The sequence below is a fragment of the Egretta garzetta genome, unplaced genomic scaffold (assembly GCF_000687185.1).
Source record: "Egretta garzetta isolate BGI_Z169 unplaced genomic scaffold, ASM68718v1 scaffold117, whole genome shotgun sequence".
Classification (NCBI taxonomy): domain Eukaryota; kingdom Metazoa; phylum Chordata; class Aves; order Pelecaniformes; family Ardeidae; genus Egretta; species Egretta garzetta.
The window spans coordinates 3,678,850-3,696,008 of record NW_009260479.1 but is presented as its reverse complement, the minus strand read 5'-3'; the positions used below and the strand labels follow the sequence as shown (position 1 = coordinate 3,696,008).

General features: G+C 42.2%; 1 protein-coding gene across 1 annotated transcript in view; it reads left to right on the top strand.

Moving 5' to 3' along the window:
* The first annotated feature begins 310 nt into the window (after window positions 1-310).
* The window catches only part of WDR86 (WD repeat domain 86), a 24,054-nt gene continuing 7,205 nt past the window's right edge, over window positions 311-17,159 (top strand). Inside the window, exons 1-4 of the mRNA XM_009644078.2 lie at window positions 311-573; window positions 3,380-3,521; window positions 5,058-5,490; window positions 16,171-16,306. Of these exons, the coding sequence (XP_009642373.1) occupies window positions 411-573; window positions 3,380-3,521; window positions 5,058-5,490; window positions 16,171-16,306 (874 nt within the window). The 5' untranslated portion in view covers window positions 311-410. The remainder of the gene's footprint in view (window positions 574-3,379; window positions 3,522-5,057; window positions 5,491-16,170; window positions 16,307-17,159) is intronic.

The following is a 17,159-nucleotide window of genomic DNA, read 5'->3' as shown; positions in this document are numbered from 1 at the left end:
GAGAGCAGGGCACCAGGTAGCGGTGCCGCCGCCGTCCAGGCTGGCTCCTCTTCCAGGGGCTGGACGTACCTCTGTGCCCAGGGAGGAGGCGCACCGGTGAGCTGTGGTTGAAGGGCCGTCTTCCACGGGAGGGCTTCGGTTCCTGCAGAGGAAGGGGCAGTCGGTGGCTTCAGCCCACTCTGATTGAGAAACTGATGTATCCGTGGGGAGCTGAAATGATTTAACGTGCCCTCCTCTTCCTCCTTTGTGTCCCTGTGCAGGAGCCTGGACTACCCTTGGTGATTTTTTGGAGTTGAGGTAATGGCTGAAGTTGGTCGGTGGGAGACAGCTGGAGGCCCAGAGCACGGTCTGGGGGTTGTGCAGCGCCTATGATCTGACCTGCTGCCTCTGCCTTCGCCGGGACCAGCAGGATGGGGAACAGCGGCTCAGCGGTGAAGGTCTGCACAGATCACCAAGGAGGCATCAACTGGCTGAGCCTGAGCCCGGACGGGCAGCGTCTGCTCACAGGTAGTGAGGATGGCACTGCGCGGCTCTGGAGCACTGCCGACAGCCAGTGCCATGGCCACTTCCAAGGTACAATAGCTTCTTTTTGCTTAGTTTTTGAGTCTAACGCCTGGCACAGGCCACACAGCATGTTCTGGTCTCTTTCAGTCACTGCAGCCTTCTGGGCAGCCAGAATCATGCTTGTTTTGTTTTGTGGTTTTTTTGAGTATTGGTTACAGGAATGTTAAGCAGAAGCTGTTTCAACCCCAAACAGGTTACCAGCAGTCCTGAATGCATGGATCCTTTCACCTCAGGGTGTGCAACATAGCTGTTGTTTAACTTGCATCTCTTTCTGGAAGCACTCTGTTTTACACCCTGATGAGATCTGGACTTTTTCTCTCTCTCTCTTTTCTTTTTCTTTTTTTTTTTTGTGTGTGTCCTTTTAATCATCTCATTTTCCAGACAATCTTAATGTAGAACCTCTTGACCCAGAAGTCTGGAAAGAAACCTTACTAAATAGGCTATTTTTTTCCTCACATTTGACACACAGAAATGATAATTGCTGGGCTTCCTCATTTTAAATTGATTTTGCATTTTAAACAAAATTTATTATCCTTAGACCAGCATCTTAATAATTAAAAAGAAAATAAAAACTCTGTAGAAAGTACAGTCATGCAGGAGTCAGATGTGGACTAAAGGTGTTCACATTCTCGCTCACTTGTGTTATTTTCTTTTAATCCAGGGTTAAAAAAATAAAGCTCTTAAATTTTGAATATCTGATCCTTTTTTCTTCCAAAGAAGAAATCACATTGCTGTGATTTTTTTTTTTTTTTTTTTTTTTTTTGGCTGTTTGTTTTCTTGCTTTTTTTAACTATGGATTATTGTCTTTTTTCTCCCATATCCTACCATGGTTCTAGCTCCTGGAAAACTCACTGTATTTGCTTTAGGCTTAGAAATCCCCTTAAAAAACAAATTAACTTTTAATTAGAAAGAGAAATATACTGGATAATATTCAGAATCTGGCATATGTACTGCTAGTGTATGGGGTAAACTCTAAAGAAGGTTGGCTAGATGGTTTGTGAACAGTCAGTCGAATCAGATAATTGTATGTATTGTATATTTATGCAAGCACAGAGTTGTTGTGTAAATTTGTATCATCCAAGCTGTAAGTACTGATAAACCTGTATCTATAACACAGTTTCAAGCTTCCACCACAGCATAACCAACAGACTTCTGTGGCCGCTGCTTTTGACCAGACCAGCATCAGCCCTTGTCTGCCACAGGGGGTTTTGGCATCCTTTGTGTGGCTTGAGTATTATTGATCGTTAAAATCTGACTGACAGACCTTGGTGCAGGAACCAAGATGCTTTTTTGATCTTCTCGGAGCAGGATTACATGATGCTGTGAGAAAAATCCCAGTGGTTGAAACCTGTCCCGTTTAAGCTGCTTTGCAAAAAGTTTTCACAAAAATGTGAGGATGGATATAGTTTTGTTTATAGCCCTGGTAATTTGTTTAATTTTTGGCATCTGGTGAATTTGCTTAAGGGGAAACAAGATGTGTGTTTGTAACATGGATTCTGGTTCACTTTTGAACTACAACAAGGCTTTTGAACTACAGGAGTTGGAATAAAATGTGTTCTTTGCAGTCAGTGAAACAAAGTGTTTTACTGGGCAGTGTGCTTTCCCCCAGTTTTTTTACCATCCTCTTATTCTACAACATGATTCTGTTTTTCTAATATCTTTGTCTGTCCATCTGTCTCTCTTTAATTACATTTGTTGTTCTTATATTTTTTCCTTTCTTCTAAAAGAATAGTGTTATTTAAATCACAGTAGGGCCCACCAGCTTCGACCAAAGTCTGGGGCTCTCTTGTGATTGTCGCTTAAGAGGAAACCGTTCTGATCTCGAAAGCTTACAGTCTAAAGAATTAAAACAGAGGAGTGCGAGGTAATACTATCCCAACGATTAGATAGGTGACAACAATTTCACAGAAGAGATCTTGGACAAAGCTGGGACTTGAATCCTAAGGTGATTTTTAAATGTGGTGCGTTTAACAATACAATAGAAAAATGACACTAAGCAACAACAAAAGCTTAAGGCTGTAATATTGATTCCTCTTTGCTAGCGTTACCCTGTTTTTCAGCATAAAAATTTTAAGAGTAGCAGTTGCGTCTATTTTTATTGTAACTGTAGAATCCCAACATACTCTGAATACTGTATAAATAATTGTGCTCTTATTCTTTCTTTCTGTGTCATTTCCTTAAAGGTATACTGATATTTTAAAAATTGTAGGGTTTATTCATGTCATTAGTCATAACGGGGGAAGTATTGGCTGACTTTTTACCAGATATATTTTTTTGTTTGTGTTTCATTCTGCTTGGACAATGAAACTAAGCTTTCTGGTAAGTCTCATGTCACTTCTTTTTTTCATAGTTTCATGCTTTAATTTATGGCTGTTTGTGTCCTGACAATCAATGGGTTGGGTTGAAATGCACCTTTTTTTTTTCCCTTGACTTCAGAAGAAGGAAGCAAAAGCATTTCTTTATTAAAAAATAAACCAAGTTTTTACTAGTTTTAAACTTTAGTAGTCTGAGTTTTATTATGCTGATACTAATTTAGATCATTATGTTTTTATAGTACTGTTCAATCTACCTGGTTGGTGGAACTGTAGTGTTTTGCTCTTTCACTTAATCCTTATATTAATGCAGCAGAGTTTTCTGCTGTTAATTAAAAATATTGTGTATTATACAAATCCTTAAATATGAAGAGCATGGCGGTCCATTTAAATCTAGAGTTTCAGTCTGTTTGTTGTATTTTTCTTAGTTAAGGTGAAGAGCTTGACTAGTCTGTTCTGCTTGCATGCACAGTGATTGAATTTATTTCCTTTGTTATTCCTAGGACATGAAAGTTACATCACCTTTTGCCACTTAGAAAATGAGGCTGCCTTCACATGTAGCGCAGATCACACCATTCGAAAGTGGGATGTGATGACAGGCCAGTGCCTGGCCATTTACCGAGGACACACATCAATTGTTAACAGGTTGGTTCCGTGGAGTTCTTCCTTTGTGTTCCTGTAATCTATTAGCGCATATATTGTCATTTTACTGCAATTCTCCATTACCACACTAATAAAATGGGTTGTGTAAACCTTTGAGTTCATGCTACACGTGTTCTGTGCTGTAATTATTAGTTTTCCTAGCAACAGTGCTGACACATCCATAGACAGCAGATAGGAGAGAAATGAAAGGCACACAGCAGGGGAATTGAATCCAGGGCTAGGAACGAAATTCCAGAAGAAATTAGTCAATTGATAACAGATGCTTCTGATAAATAGATTTAAAAACATCACGTCAAGCTTTTGTGTCAGTAAGAGGGATAAAGTCAGGGCTTTTTCTGGAATTACTGTTCCTGTTTGTGCAGATGAAGTTTAATATTAAACTGATTGTGCGTGACTGATTGGCCTGTCAATTTAAAATGCCTCTTAATAGTTGGACTGGATTTAATTAATGGCAAATGGAACAGTCAAAGATTGGTATTCTTTTCTTACTTTTTTTTGGTGGGTGGGTTTTTTTTGTTCCTTACTAAACTCAAAACACATACGATGTGTAGCTAGATTCTGTAAATAGTTAGGAAGGCTGGCGCTGTCTGTATTTTGGCACTGGTCTGACTTTTGCTTGAATCAGCAAATGAGAAATGTGTTCCCTATTCATATGACTTTGTTGCCAGTTTGAAAAGTTCCAGAGGACCAAACTCAGCTGAGAAAGAAGACAGGTTCTGGTGTTCCCTGTTTCTGGCTTGGAAGTATGAACTGTAGAGATTTTTCTGTTGTTGTAAGTTTGTGCAGCTACTACTCATTATTTTGGAGGCCCAGTGAGTTGAATTCTTGAGCTGTAATCTCTGATTTGCTCTTCAGTTATGTAGTAAGTGGGGTGCTCTTGCTGTACCTTTTTTGAGACCCTGGGCTAAGTGACATTAGGTGGGGTTTTTTTGGTGCACTCTCTCTATTTGATGATGGAAAGATGATTATCTTTGCACACTGTCAGTTACAGTTCAGGTTCCTGGAATGTGTGGGTTTTGGTTTTTTTTTTCTGTTATTTTAATTCCAAGGTATTTTCATAGGTCAGTTTATACATAATTATTTGTAAAGAAATACTAGCAATTAATTATCAAAAATGAGCTAGTTCTTTTAAAAAAAATCTCAACAAACTCTTACCTGGTATATGTAACTTACGAAAAGTACATAATAGTGCTGCTGGAAAAGATTTTAGAAAAACACAAAGGCCCAAAGTTACAATGTGATAGTGTAAAAATGTCTGCATCAATGTACCTGAATAAGGGGTCTCACTTTAAAAAGTAGAAACAGGGAAGTGTTTGGTGTGTTGTTTTTGTTTTTTTAAATCCCCAACAAAAGTTCATAATTAATGTGTATTAAACAGGGTTGCTGAATTTGGCTTATATATTTTGTGTTCATGGTACTCCTTCTAACTTCAGGGTGCTTGCCGTTGAAATTGTGACAAAAAATGGTTATGTAAAAAGGATGATACTGTTCATACAAGCAAACTTTATTTTTTTGCAGGATCCTGGTTGCCAAAGACTATCTCTTTAGTGGCTCCTATGACAGGACAGCCCGCTGTTGGAGTGTGGACAAGGAGAAACAAATCCAGGAATTCCGGGGCCATCGGAACTGTGTCCTGACTCTAGCTCACTATTCCTCCAGGGATGTTCTTGAAGAAGAGGAGGAGGAAGAGGAGGAGGAGGAGAAAGTGAGCAGAGACCTCCTGGTGACAGGTAGCACAGACTGCACTGTTAAGGTCTGGTGGGTGTCCAGTGGACGCTGTTACCAGACTCTGCTGGGACACACTGGGGCTGTCTTATGCCTTATACTTGACGCACCAAACAGGGAGCTGTTTTCTGGCAGCACGGATTATACCATTCGAACGTGGAATATTGTCACTGGTGAGCAGTTGAAAGTGTTCAAAGAGCATCAAGGATCAGTAATTTGCCTAGAGGTAAGAACAGAGGCTTCTTCAAGAGCCGTTAGAATGGGGTATCTGTATCCGAACTCATGTGGGTCTCAGTTGTCTTTTCATTCATAAAGAAGCTTTTCTGAGACAGGTTATAAATTGTAAGCTTAAACATTCTTGTAATAACAGAATAATAGTGCTCTGTGGCCTTGAGACAAATCCTCTTTCCCCAAAATACTTTCTGATATCCTCTTGGCTTCTAGTGGCCATCCTTGTCTAACTTCTAGCTCAGTATCTGTTTAAATCCTCCTAGGTCTTGAAACTCATGAGTAGGTTTGCTGGGAGGGCTGTTCATCTAAGTAGGATTGTCTATATGTGATTGCCAAACTCTGAAGAAAAATAACCTGAGCAAGTAAACAGACAAAGGGTCAGATAACTTAACTTAAAAAGGGGAGGTAGGAAAAAAAAAAATCAGAGTAAACCAGAACTTAACTTAAATAAAAAAACTCAAACCCAACCCAAAACTGTGGGCAAAAGATAATAGGAAAGCATAAAGCTGAAAGAAATCCTGCTTTAAAAACCACACAGACATAATTTGAGAAAAGAAAAGGAGAAAGAGATGGCCAAGACAAGAAAATGGGCAAGGAAAATGGAAAAGAGAAGTAGAGCATGGGGAAGAGAAATCAGGAAATGATGAAGGAGAGAGGGGAAAAAATTTAATGTGATCTGAAAAGCTATACCCTGTTTTTCTGTTTGCAGTATTTTGCTGGTGAATGCTGCCAGGTTTGTTAATGTTGCAGAGGAGAGGAGGAGGTTAGGCAAAAGAAGGAAAAGGGGACCTATCTCACAAGCACTTGCCCTGTACACTCCATTATCCACCAGAAAATGCTAATGGTATAGGTAAAGAAGGTATATGCTGGTCTGTAACTTAGTTTCAGGTTAGCAAACCTTAAATATTTATAACTGTATGTGTCTGACTGAAGTTAATGACAATAATTTTTCTCATTAGTCTTGTTGTTTGTATTTGTTGTCCGTAAGTGCTTTTTCTTTACAGAGGCTACAGTATGTATTTTAATAACTGTTTAATAAAAGTTGCCTTCGTTTCTAAAGAAGGTAGGCACAGCTGACACTAGCAGACTAAAAACCTGATAGTACTGAAGGAATTCTATTTTCCTTCAGTTTTAGAAAGGAAAAAAAACCCACAGAAAATCATGTTGCCCTGGAGTAATGTTTGTCTTGCTTGGGTAAATTCTCAGTGTTAAAGCTTGTTTGTATGATACTGTGGTAATTCATTTTCAGGATGCTCAAGTAAATCTGTTGCTGTTCTTAGTCTCACGCTATGTTTTGCTGTTTAATTGTAACCCTTCTCCAAGGCACAGATTGGCAACAACAGAGCTTGCTTTAATTTAATTGCGTTCTTGCTAAAATTGTTACACAAAGCTGGCTTGACCCTCTCCCAGAAGCCTGGGAAATTCAATTACACTCTTTTGAATGCTCAAGAATGAGAATCAGTGCTTCTCTGCTTGTGAGCACAGAGTTAAACAATGGTTTTAAACAAACAGAACTTCTTGTAGGGAAGAAAAGCAAAACCAATACATCTATTTGGAAAACCTGAACAATTCAAAGTACACAAGACTACTGCTGCCAAAACTGTGTTGGCAACAGTCCTGGCCAAATCTTCTTCTAGCTGCAAGTAACTGGTAGCCCCTCACTTCTCTCCTCACCAGTTGATGATTGAGGCTAGAGGAGTCCAGCTGAGGTACATACTGCCCCCACAGAGACTGTTTCGTTTCTAGGCTTCTAAAACTTATCCCAGCTTAAGCAGTCACTGTATTGCTGTTGAATAGCTTTAGGCTGTCGATCTTTCCTAATTCCTCCCTCTTCCTTACTAGGTTCAACACTAGCCCTTCTGTTCCATTTGGCTGCCTCTCAGCACAGCCCACATGGTATTTTCTTTGTTTTAGAAAGGGGTCAATCACCAGAACCCATACAAAGATGTTACAAAAGAAAGGAAACTTCCTGAACAGAGGTGTTTATTTTTTTTTAATTTTTGTTTTCTTCTCAAAAAGCTCTTGGAGCCTTTTTTGCCTAAGGCTTCTTAGTGACAGTGTTGCAATCTGTGTCATAGTTAGGATAGTATTTTTCAAACTGGGGGTCAGGAAGGACTTGGAGGTAGTTGCGAGTTGCTCACAGTAGCCAGCAGACAGTTTTAATTGTTGACAGTAGTTCATTTTCTTCAGGGCAGAAGTGAGCTGCTAATTGTACCAGATTTTCACTCCCTTGTCCTGGAGGAACTGAGTTGGTACCAGCAATTAAAGGTAGTTACCTGTTCTCTAGGTGGCATAATGCTTTTGTGGAGAGAGTAAAGAGAAAAAAATAAAGACTTATTTTCATTTTATTTATTCAAATAAAGATCCCTAAGGGAGGGTGACCTTTCAGAAAGTTTGAGAAATGCTCAGTGTGATCTCTCATTCTGGACACAGATCAGGAAAAATTTGGATATTGAGACCATATTTTCCCCAACTTTAAAAAGTACTGTTATTAACGGGAATGCCCCAGGACATTCTGAACTGCTGCAAATTAGGTCAGGACTGTTCCAGTCGTCTCCCATTACTTTCCAGTAAATACCAATACTGTCACTGTAGCAGTGAATGGCAATTCCTGGAGCTTCTTGAAGGAGCCTTTCTGGGTAGATATCCATAAAGCACACCCATGTTTTCCACCTTAGAATCACAGAATTGTAGAATCATTTGGTTGGAAAGGACCTTTAAGATCATCGAATCCAACCGTACCTGTCCACCATGAAACCATGTCCCTAAGCACCTTGTCTACTTGTCTTTTAAATACCTCCAGGGATGGGGACTCAACCACTTCCTTAGGCAGCCCATTCCAGTGCCTGATAACCCTTTTGGTGAATAAATTTTTCCTAATATCCAAGCTAAACCTCCCCTGGTGCGACTTGAGGCCATTTCCTCTCGTCCTGTTACTTGGGAGAAGAGGCCAACACCCACCTCACTACCCCCTCCTGTCAGGCAGTTGTAGAAAGCGATGAGGTCTCCCCTCAGCCTCCTCTTCTCCAGGCTGAAGACCCCCAGTTTCCCTCAGCCGCTCCCCATCCGTCTTGTGCTCCAGACCCCTCACCAGCTTTGTTGCTTTCCTCTGGACACGCTCCAGCCTCTCAATGTCCTTGTAGTGAGGGGCTCAAAATTGAACACTGAACTGAACCTTACTTCCTGCAGTGCTGGTGTATGAAAAACAGAGGGGTGATGCCACAGGCACATTCGGATTTTGAATGTGCCTCCATTGCTCTGAGATCCTTTAGGTGTTGTTGCCAGCTAGCATAAATTAGAGGAGCCTGAAAGCAACTCGAATCTAGCATGGCAGAATGGAAAGCGTTGGTAAGCTTTTAGCTTTACCCTTTCCCTTGTCTTGGTGGTCCTGGACAGTGGAGTGAAGTGGGTGAGCTGCTCAGATATTCCCCAGGGCCTCTCCTGCTCTCCCAGGGTCAGTCTGTTGAAGGTGATTTACCAGCTGAACTGAACTGACTGCATGTGGTCTACTGTCGAAGCAGTTCTGCTGCAGGTACCGGCTTATTCTAACATCACTATTCTCTTCCTTCCGCTATCTAAATTAGATTGACAGAAGTTTTGCCAGGAGACTTTCTATCTGCAGTGGGAATTGTGTGCATGGTAGGTGCTTTGGCGGCCTCGACTACTTCACTCTCGTAGTCAGGCAAGGTAACTAGCTGTGGAGCAGCCAGAACTCTTCTTGCTATTTCTCCTGCAGTGCATTGATAGCTTGGCAGGCAAGGGACAGCAGCTGTTTAGCGTGCTCCCTCTTCATATAAGAGCCAATGATGAGAATTTATAGGAAGCAATGGGAAAAAGCAAGGGTGGGCTGAGTGTAGTCGCACAGCTCATGCTAGTTATTCCACTTAAAAATTTCAAACCTGGCTGAAGACCAGTATTTGCAAGTAATAATCAAACATGCATTTTCATGAACGTGACTGCCTGCAATAGGCTGAATAACCCTGACTTAAATATTTACTTGTGTATGTTTTCCTAAATGTCTCCAAAGTAGCTTTGCAAACTGTTCACAAGGATTGCTTTGTCCTTTGCTGATTGTTTTGCCTCTGAGTATTTATCAAAACTGTGCTGCCAAAAGCTGGCAGAGAGAAATGATCCAGCTTGGAATTTAGCTTGGATCCTATAGCAAACATTCTTGCAAGAAAACTCCTTTCTTGCACAAGGAGTTTTAAATGAACATGAGTAGGCAAGGACTTGCTTCTGGTTTTCCTGCAAAAGATTCTTTGTTTGGACCATTCCTTTTAGTTGCCTTTTCAAGCTGACTAGAAGAAAAGAATGCTTTGAACTAAGCCGTTGCCTGAATTCCGTTTATATGCTTAACTGTTGTGGTCATGGGGACAGAATTTTTTTCTTGTCATACCAATTAAGTTCAGTGCACATATTTTTTGTAATTTGTGTTTGTTGCATAATTCATCAGAGGAGGAAGATGTGAATTAGAGGAGTATGAATGTGTACAACACCTATAGAAAAGAGCCGTGTTGCTAGGACCATTACTTTGCACTGCACTAAAAAAGTTGAAGAACGTTCTCTAACAGCCAGACCAGAGGGCTCATTCTAGATGGATTCTCAGGAAAAAACCCAATTTCTTGCCCACAGGGAGTTTGTTAGCTTGTTAAAATGAATGTGGTTTGAATGGGATCCTGGAAGTCTAACTCGGCTGAAGACTTACATAGTTGTAACTTGAGATTGGTCCAAGTTGGTGATTTTTAACTTAGAAGTGGCCTTGAACAGAAGACCCAGCTGGCAGATTGTAGGATTACTGGCCCCCATGTGAAGAATAAGCTGGTAATGGGACATGTGGTTGCTGATATGAACTCATCATGAGGTTCCTGCGAGCCAGTCCAAGTGCAATGACCTTCAGAAAGAGGATGTGTCCAAATCTGTTTGGAGAGCTGATTGCCTCTCCTTGCATGAGCGCTTAATTGTTTCTTATAGCAAAGGTTAATTGGGAGAGCAAAATCCATTTCTGCAAGGTTGAAATACCTGCTAAACAGCTCTTTTGCAGATATTTTTGGCATTCACACAGGTAGAAATTGTCTTAAGCTGCTACAATATGTTCAGTTCAGGCAAGCTTGTGGAGCAATAGGGTTGTGGTGGTCTTGAGAGACCAACCCTAGATGTGATCATTTGTTTTTTTTATTCAAACTGTGGTGTGTCTGGGGGCTACGATCAAGGTCAGGGTTGCATAAAACTCACATTTTTAAATAATGAAACCTGTAACTTCAGTGTTTACAACCTGTATTTTGCTACTGCTGTTACTTTGCTTTACAAGCAAGTCTGACTGAACTTTCACAGAATAGCACATCTCTGGTACTTTAGCCTGAGGATTAAGACAAATTTGCTCCATTCATGTGTCTCAGTGTTTCATTTGGTTCAAAGGGAAGTCACTCAGAGTAATGAGAAAAATTAACAGTCCAGAATTACAGATATCACGGCAGTGACTTTTTGCTGTCTGTCTGGGGCTTTAGAACTGGGCATCTGACTGTCATCAGGTTTTTAACTCTTTTGAAGCTACTTGGGTTTGCAATGTCTGCTCAGCTCGTTAGTATCTGAGCTGCAAATCTGTTCTGAAATGTCTGCTCTGCTACAGGTGTCTTGCCTTGCCATGCTTTTCCTTGTCAGAAGTTTTGTCGGGCAGTTAGCCAAAGTGAATGAAGTGCTTAAAAGCCAGCCAAGGCAAATACAGCTTTGAAAATATCACCGCTTCTCCAGGCAGTTGCAGATTAGAATATGTAACTGTTTCTACTGATCGTTTTTAAACCAAGAGTTGACACAGTTGGATATATCTGGAAAAATCTACTGAGTGAAATTTTAAAATTTTCTTTCTAAATCGTAAGAAAATTAATTTTTTTAATAAGAATAGGACTGGGACCTAGGGAACTGGGTAAAAGTTTGGAGACTTTGGGCTAGAACAGCCTAGTAATTTTGGACCTGGGGACCTAGCCCACAAGTATTTGCTGAAAATGACTGTGCCTGGGTGCCCATACACAAAAACGGGTGCCAGTCTTGGCAGTGGGGAGGCTTAGCTCCCACCAAAGCTGCAGCGTGATCTTGTGTTTTGGTGAAGAAGTCAGTATAGTTTGTCCAGCTCCCAAGAGGGGTCAGGTCTGCTGCGCCTAACGTGTCAGTGGGGATGTTTAACCCAAGGAACAGCAACATACTGTTTTGCCTAGTAGTCTAACAGAACTGGTGGATCTGGATTGAATGGCCTCTTCAAGCTGAGGAGATTTGAACCTGTTTGGGGAGTCCCATAACTGCTGGATTGGAGAAGCCAAGCTGGTGTGAGGAGGTTAGCAAGTCATAGAATCATAGAATCATAGAATGTTTAGGGTTGGAAGGGACCACTAGTGGTCATCTAGTCCAACCCCCCTGCAGTGAGCAGGGACACTGCTAACTAGATCAGGTTGCTCAGAGCCCCATCCAACCTGGCCTTGAATGTTCCCAGGGATGGGGCCTCCACTACCTCTCTGGGCAACCTGTTCCAGTGTTTTACCACTCTCATTGTAAAAAATTTCTTCCTTACCTCTAGCCTGAACCTACCCTGTTCTAGTTTAAAACCATTTCCCCTTGTCCTAACACAGCTGGCCCTACTAAAAAGACGTTCCCCATCTTTCCTATAGGCCCCCTTTAGGTACTGGAAGGCCGCAATCAGGTCTCCCCGTAGCCTCCTTTTCTCCAGACTGAACAAGCCCAACTCTCTCAGCCTGTCCTCATAGGAGAGGTGCTCCAGCCCTCGGATCATTTTTGTAGCCCTCCTCTGGACCCGTTCCAACAGTTCCATGTCCTTCTTGTGCTGAGGGCTCCAGAGCTGGATGCAGTACTCCAGGTGAGGTCTCACCAGAGCTGAGTAGAGGGGCAGAATCACAAGTCCTAAGGGGAGAGCCAGCAGAAGGCGACCTAACTAGAAATCAGTGCTTTGGGGACTTGTCTGAAAGTGGGCAGGGAAACTGTGTTACAGTCCCTCTTTTTTGGGCTTTTTAGATAGTTTTCAATACAGTCGTGACTTAAGAACAATGATTACAGGAGCCAAGGACCTGTGCTGTTGGCTCACCCTAAGACCTCTACTGCTTCCACAGCAAAGGTAGCTTGTGCCCAGCCAGCCTGAGGGCATTTGCACAGCGTGTCCAGCCTTGGAGAATTAGAGCCAAAGCTGCCGTGTCTGCTTTGTGGGGGCATAGCTGCACCCTTTGGGTGCAAACTCTGAAAGAAGGCTCTGGAGTAAAAGTACTGATTTGACATGGGTTGGATTGGATTGGTGCCTCTGTCTTGCTCCTCTCAGGCAGAACCCCATCTGGTGTTCATAGATTCTCTTGACCAGTTTCAGGGATGCTGTGCACTGTTGCTTGTCACAGCTGCCCTGAAGCACGTAATGCTTCTTCTGTGCCTTGTAGAAAGGAACAGTTGCAGCCTGGATCAGCCTGCTAAATCAGGGCTGCACTCTGGGATTTGGGCAGTCAAAAGTTAGGATGCTATGAATTTCAAGTCCTTTTTTTGGATGGACTTTGGTTCCATTACATCATGGTTCCCCATCTATAACGTAGGGAAATTATTTATTTTATATTACACAGAGTGCGGGGCCTGCTTGTAAGGTGCTTTGGCTGGGGGAATGAACAGTGTGTGATGATGATTATTATTATTAGTTTGATTAAATATAGGTATATGAAGTGTTGTAGCTTAGGCTGGAGCTGTAAACGAGACCAATCTTTAGTCAAATGAAGGACGAATCATCTCACCTAAATTGATACAGATGGCTACAACTGAGAAGGCTGTCCTTGTCAGGGGGGAGAAATAGCGAGTTTTAAGGCGTGATCTGTTTCAGACATCTGCTTCAGGATGAGCTGAGTCATGCCCTAGACTGCAGTGACCATAAGGAGACGTAGCTCTAGATATCCGCATTTCAATTTAGCTGAGATGGTGCCTGCATCGTATCACTGAAGGTAGATCTGATTTGCAACTTCAGCCTGAGCTGATAGCTCTTGATGGCTTTCTCCTCTAATAGCTATTTCATGCTCTACGTTTTAAAAATACCATGGAAATGAGAGGGGGTGTGACAGTCGGAGCCTGTACTGGGTTTTGCTGTTGGCTGTGCTGCAGGCTTAGCCTGTGGCATCTGGTAGATTGTTTAACCTGTTAGTACTTCTGTTTCCATGCAAGGCTGAGAATCCTTTGCTACTGTGCTCACCTGTTTAAACTGGTGAGGGGGAGGAAGGTGCATAAAAGTGTATCATGCAGCAGCCTGGGTAGTAGAGAGGCTTTGAATATAATGAAGGTGGTTGATGTATCAGCCAGCTCTCCAGATCTCTGACTGGGCATCAGAAGCTTTTTATGGCTCTCATGATCCTTGTGCTATACATTACCTGAGTAAGCCCATGTCATTTAACACATTTTTATATCTAGGAAATTAGCAAATCTAGGCAAATTGCAGCTTCTCTGTTTCACTTCAGCATTTATACACCCACCTAAATGTAGAAATGAAGCAGTGTAACGTGATGTACTGTTAAGGCGGAGCGGCATTTACCTGCAGGAGGTTATAACTTAGTGGTTTCCCTTGTTCAGTGGGTGGGTTGATGCTGCTAGCAAGATGTCTGAAAAAGAAATGCAATGACTTGGCCAAGAACAATGCAGCAGGATCTCAACTCAAAGCAACCTCTTCCATTTAGCAGGTGCAACGTGACAATGCTCTTCATGCCCATTCAGGCTGAGCCTGGAAATTACAAGTCAGGTTTACCTTCCTTGGGCTAACTATACAGCTCTTGGTTTTTGTCAGTACTGCTGGTCATTCCTTCTCTTTCCTCATTGAGATGCAGTTTTAATGCCATTGCTAAAACAGCTTGAAAGTAATTGGATGTGACATTTCAAAGTACCGCTGGCTCTTAACAGTGGTCTGTGTTTTACAAGTTCCTGACGTTTAGCTATGAAAACTGTCCCATGGGCCAAGTTCTGCTGGTAGGAAGCGTGACGTGCACTGCCCCAACTGGGCTGCTGGGAGTTGCAGCCAGCGATCGTCCTGCTCTGCCTGCGTACGTTTCTTACGTGGCTTAGCATAGTCCCATCACCGTAGTGCTTTGTGTCTTAAAATACCTTTTGTTTCATGTTCTTGTAACAACGCAAGTGTTCTTTTGCACTAAGGTCTCTTATGGTGCCTTTTGGGAAATGGGGTGATGCCTTTTCTGAATAGTGTGATTCCTTTTGGGAATGGGGGTGGAGATGGGAGAGCATGAAAAACATTTCAGCCTTACAGATAGAGAGTATGCAAAGAGTGGGGACCGAAGGTTTATAATAATCTAAGGTGGTGGAACCAGACCCTTAAAGGGGACCTAAGAGCATGACCCATGTCAAGTTGATTTGTCATTTGTTCTGCAGTTGTTTCCTGGAGACCTGTGAGGAGTGGAAGGGGTTAGTGCTCTGCTGGTCACCTGAGCCTTCTGATCTGTGTGTCTAGAGGGGAAACATGGTATTACTAGTCTTTACGAAAATTCTGTTACTTTGCAGGGAGTCAGGGTTCTCCCTCTTGTCTCTCTGTCCTTTTGATACAGAGATTGCTGCAAGTCAATGAAATTTACTTCAGACTGCAGCCCGTGGATTGCTGTGAGAGCGTGCGATGACTGGCTGCCTTCATTCTGCTGCCTTCAGGTGGCTGGTGTCGCGCCAGCTCTTTGCTTGGAGGAGTATGCAATCAGAGCTATACATAACGATGCCTGATAAAACCTTTAGTCTGTTTTCATTAGATAGACATAGAATGCAAGATTTTTCTTTGCTCTGTGGAGGGTTTCCCCTCTGAGCTGCCAGGCTTTGGATAGTTTGTTACTGTGTACTGGCTAGTTCTATAGTCTTGCACAGGTCAGTTACTTTCTCCCTGTCTCAGTTTCCCACCTGCAGTCCTTCCCTCTGCCATTCTCTGCTGCATCTGTGTGGAATAAAACCCAGCCTCCACCACTAGTGAGTTCACATGCTGTGCAGGATAACTAGTGTAATGAGGCACCGTTCTTTGGGTTTTATAGACTCTAAACACAGCAGAAGACAATCTGATCGAAGATGTTTAGAAGCCTGTGTAAGGATGTAGTTAATTATTTAATCATTTGATAACACAGTCTAAAAACACTTGCTGAAATGCAGATACAAAACAGTGTCAAGGAAGAGCTGGTGTTTCCAAATACTGACCGTGTTAAACCTGGTTTATGTTGCGTAGGACTTTAATTTGCTTTTTTTTGTTGCTCAAAATTGTTCTGAAATTTTTGTTGTAATTAAAACTTACAATCTGATAAGCGTTCTTATCAAATATCCTTTGTAGAAATTATACTGCTGTATTGAGGCTGTATTAATGTAACTAATTAAGGAAATAGGGTTAGCATTGTTAAGCTCACTGAAATCCTGCCTGCTTGCACCAGCAGATGGGCTTAGTTTTTTATCTTTTGAAATGTGGGAGCTGTTTTTAAGGCCCAGAAGTCAATGGGAGATGTGATTATGAAGAACGCAAGTTTGGTTTTACTCACCATCCCTCTGTTTCAAGGTGTAGTTGATGCTCGTTGTAATGAGCTGTTGAGTTGGAAACCGTGACTTCGAATGAGTCACTTCAGTGCAGTTCTCTCACGAGCGTGCCTGAGAGACCATTGCTGATGTTTTTTTCTCTTCCCTTCAGCTAGTGAATCGGCACTTGTATTCAGGAAGCGCGGACAGGACAGTGAAATGCTGGTTAGTAGACACTGGGGAGCGAATCCAAACATACAAGGCTCACAAACACAGCGTTAGCACTTTGAAATACCACGCTGGGATCTGTAAGTTGCCTTTCCTATGTTCAGCAATCCCCTGTCTCCTTTTCAATGTTTGTCTTTGATCAAAGATTGTTAATAGAGAATACTCTAATTTTGAAGACTTGTGAAATTGCCACTTTTTTCAACTCCAGCATGTTTATGTTCAGTATGAAACTTCACTGCACTACTCCATGTGGGAAGCTTAGATCTTCCCTCCATTTTCCACCTCCCTCTTCTGGCAAATGAAGAGGCAGCTGCTTTATTTCCGTTACCAAGGGAAGTGGCTGAAATCCTGAGCTGTCTGTGGGCTGTCTGTGTAGCTGTGGTTTAACCTCACCAGTCTGATGTCTGTCAGTCTGCTTCTGCTGCATACTCGGGGACAGCAAGTGCTGCTGCTGGGTATGCAGCCCTCTGCCCACCTCTGCTGCCTTGTAGGTACTGTGTGATGGACTGTCCTAAACCAGAGTCACATCTGAGATGCTCACTGCTGCTTTCTAACAGTTAGGCTTCCTGTTCAGCCACTGACCATCTCCTAGACTAATTTTCTAAAAGTTCTTTTCCCTTTATCTATCCTCTTTCATGTAATTGTTCCCCAAACCACCTTTCTGCAGTAGCCAAGCATTGCTTGCCTTACTAACGCTCAGGACTCAGTTCCCCTGCTTTCAGTACTCCTGCTAGTAGCGGTATCTGTACATAACTGTCTATTGTTGACATAACAGTATATTCTGACCATGAAACCTCCCTTTTTAAATCCCTCTCTTGGCTGGCTTTTCTGCACATCCGCTATCCATTTCTGGGCTTGGGTCGCGAGACTGCGCCTCTGTTTTTTTTTTTTTTTTTTTATCAGCCTGAACCTCTTTAAGCGTCATCCTCCTCT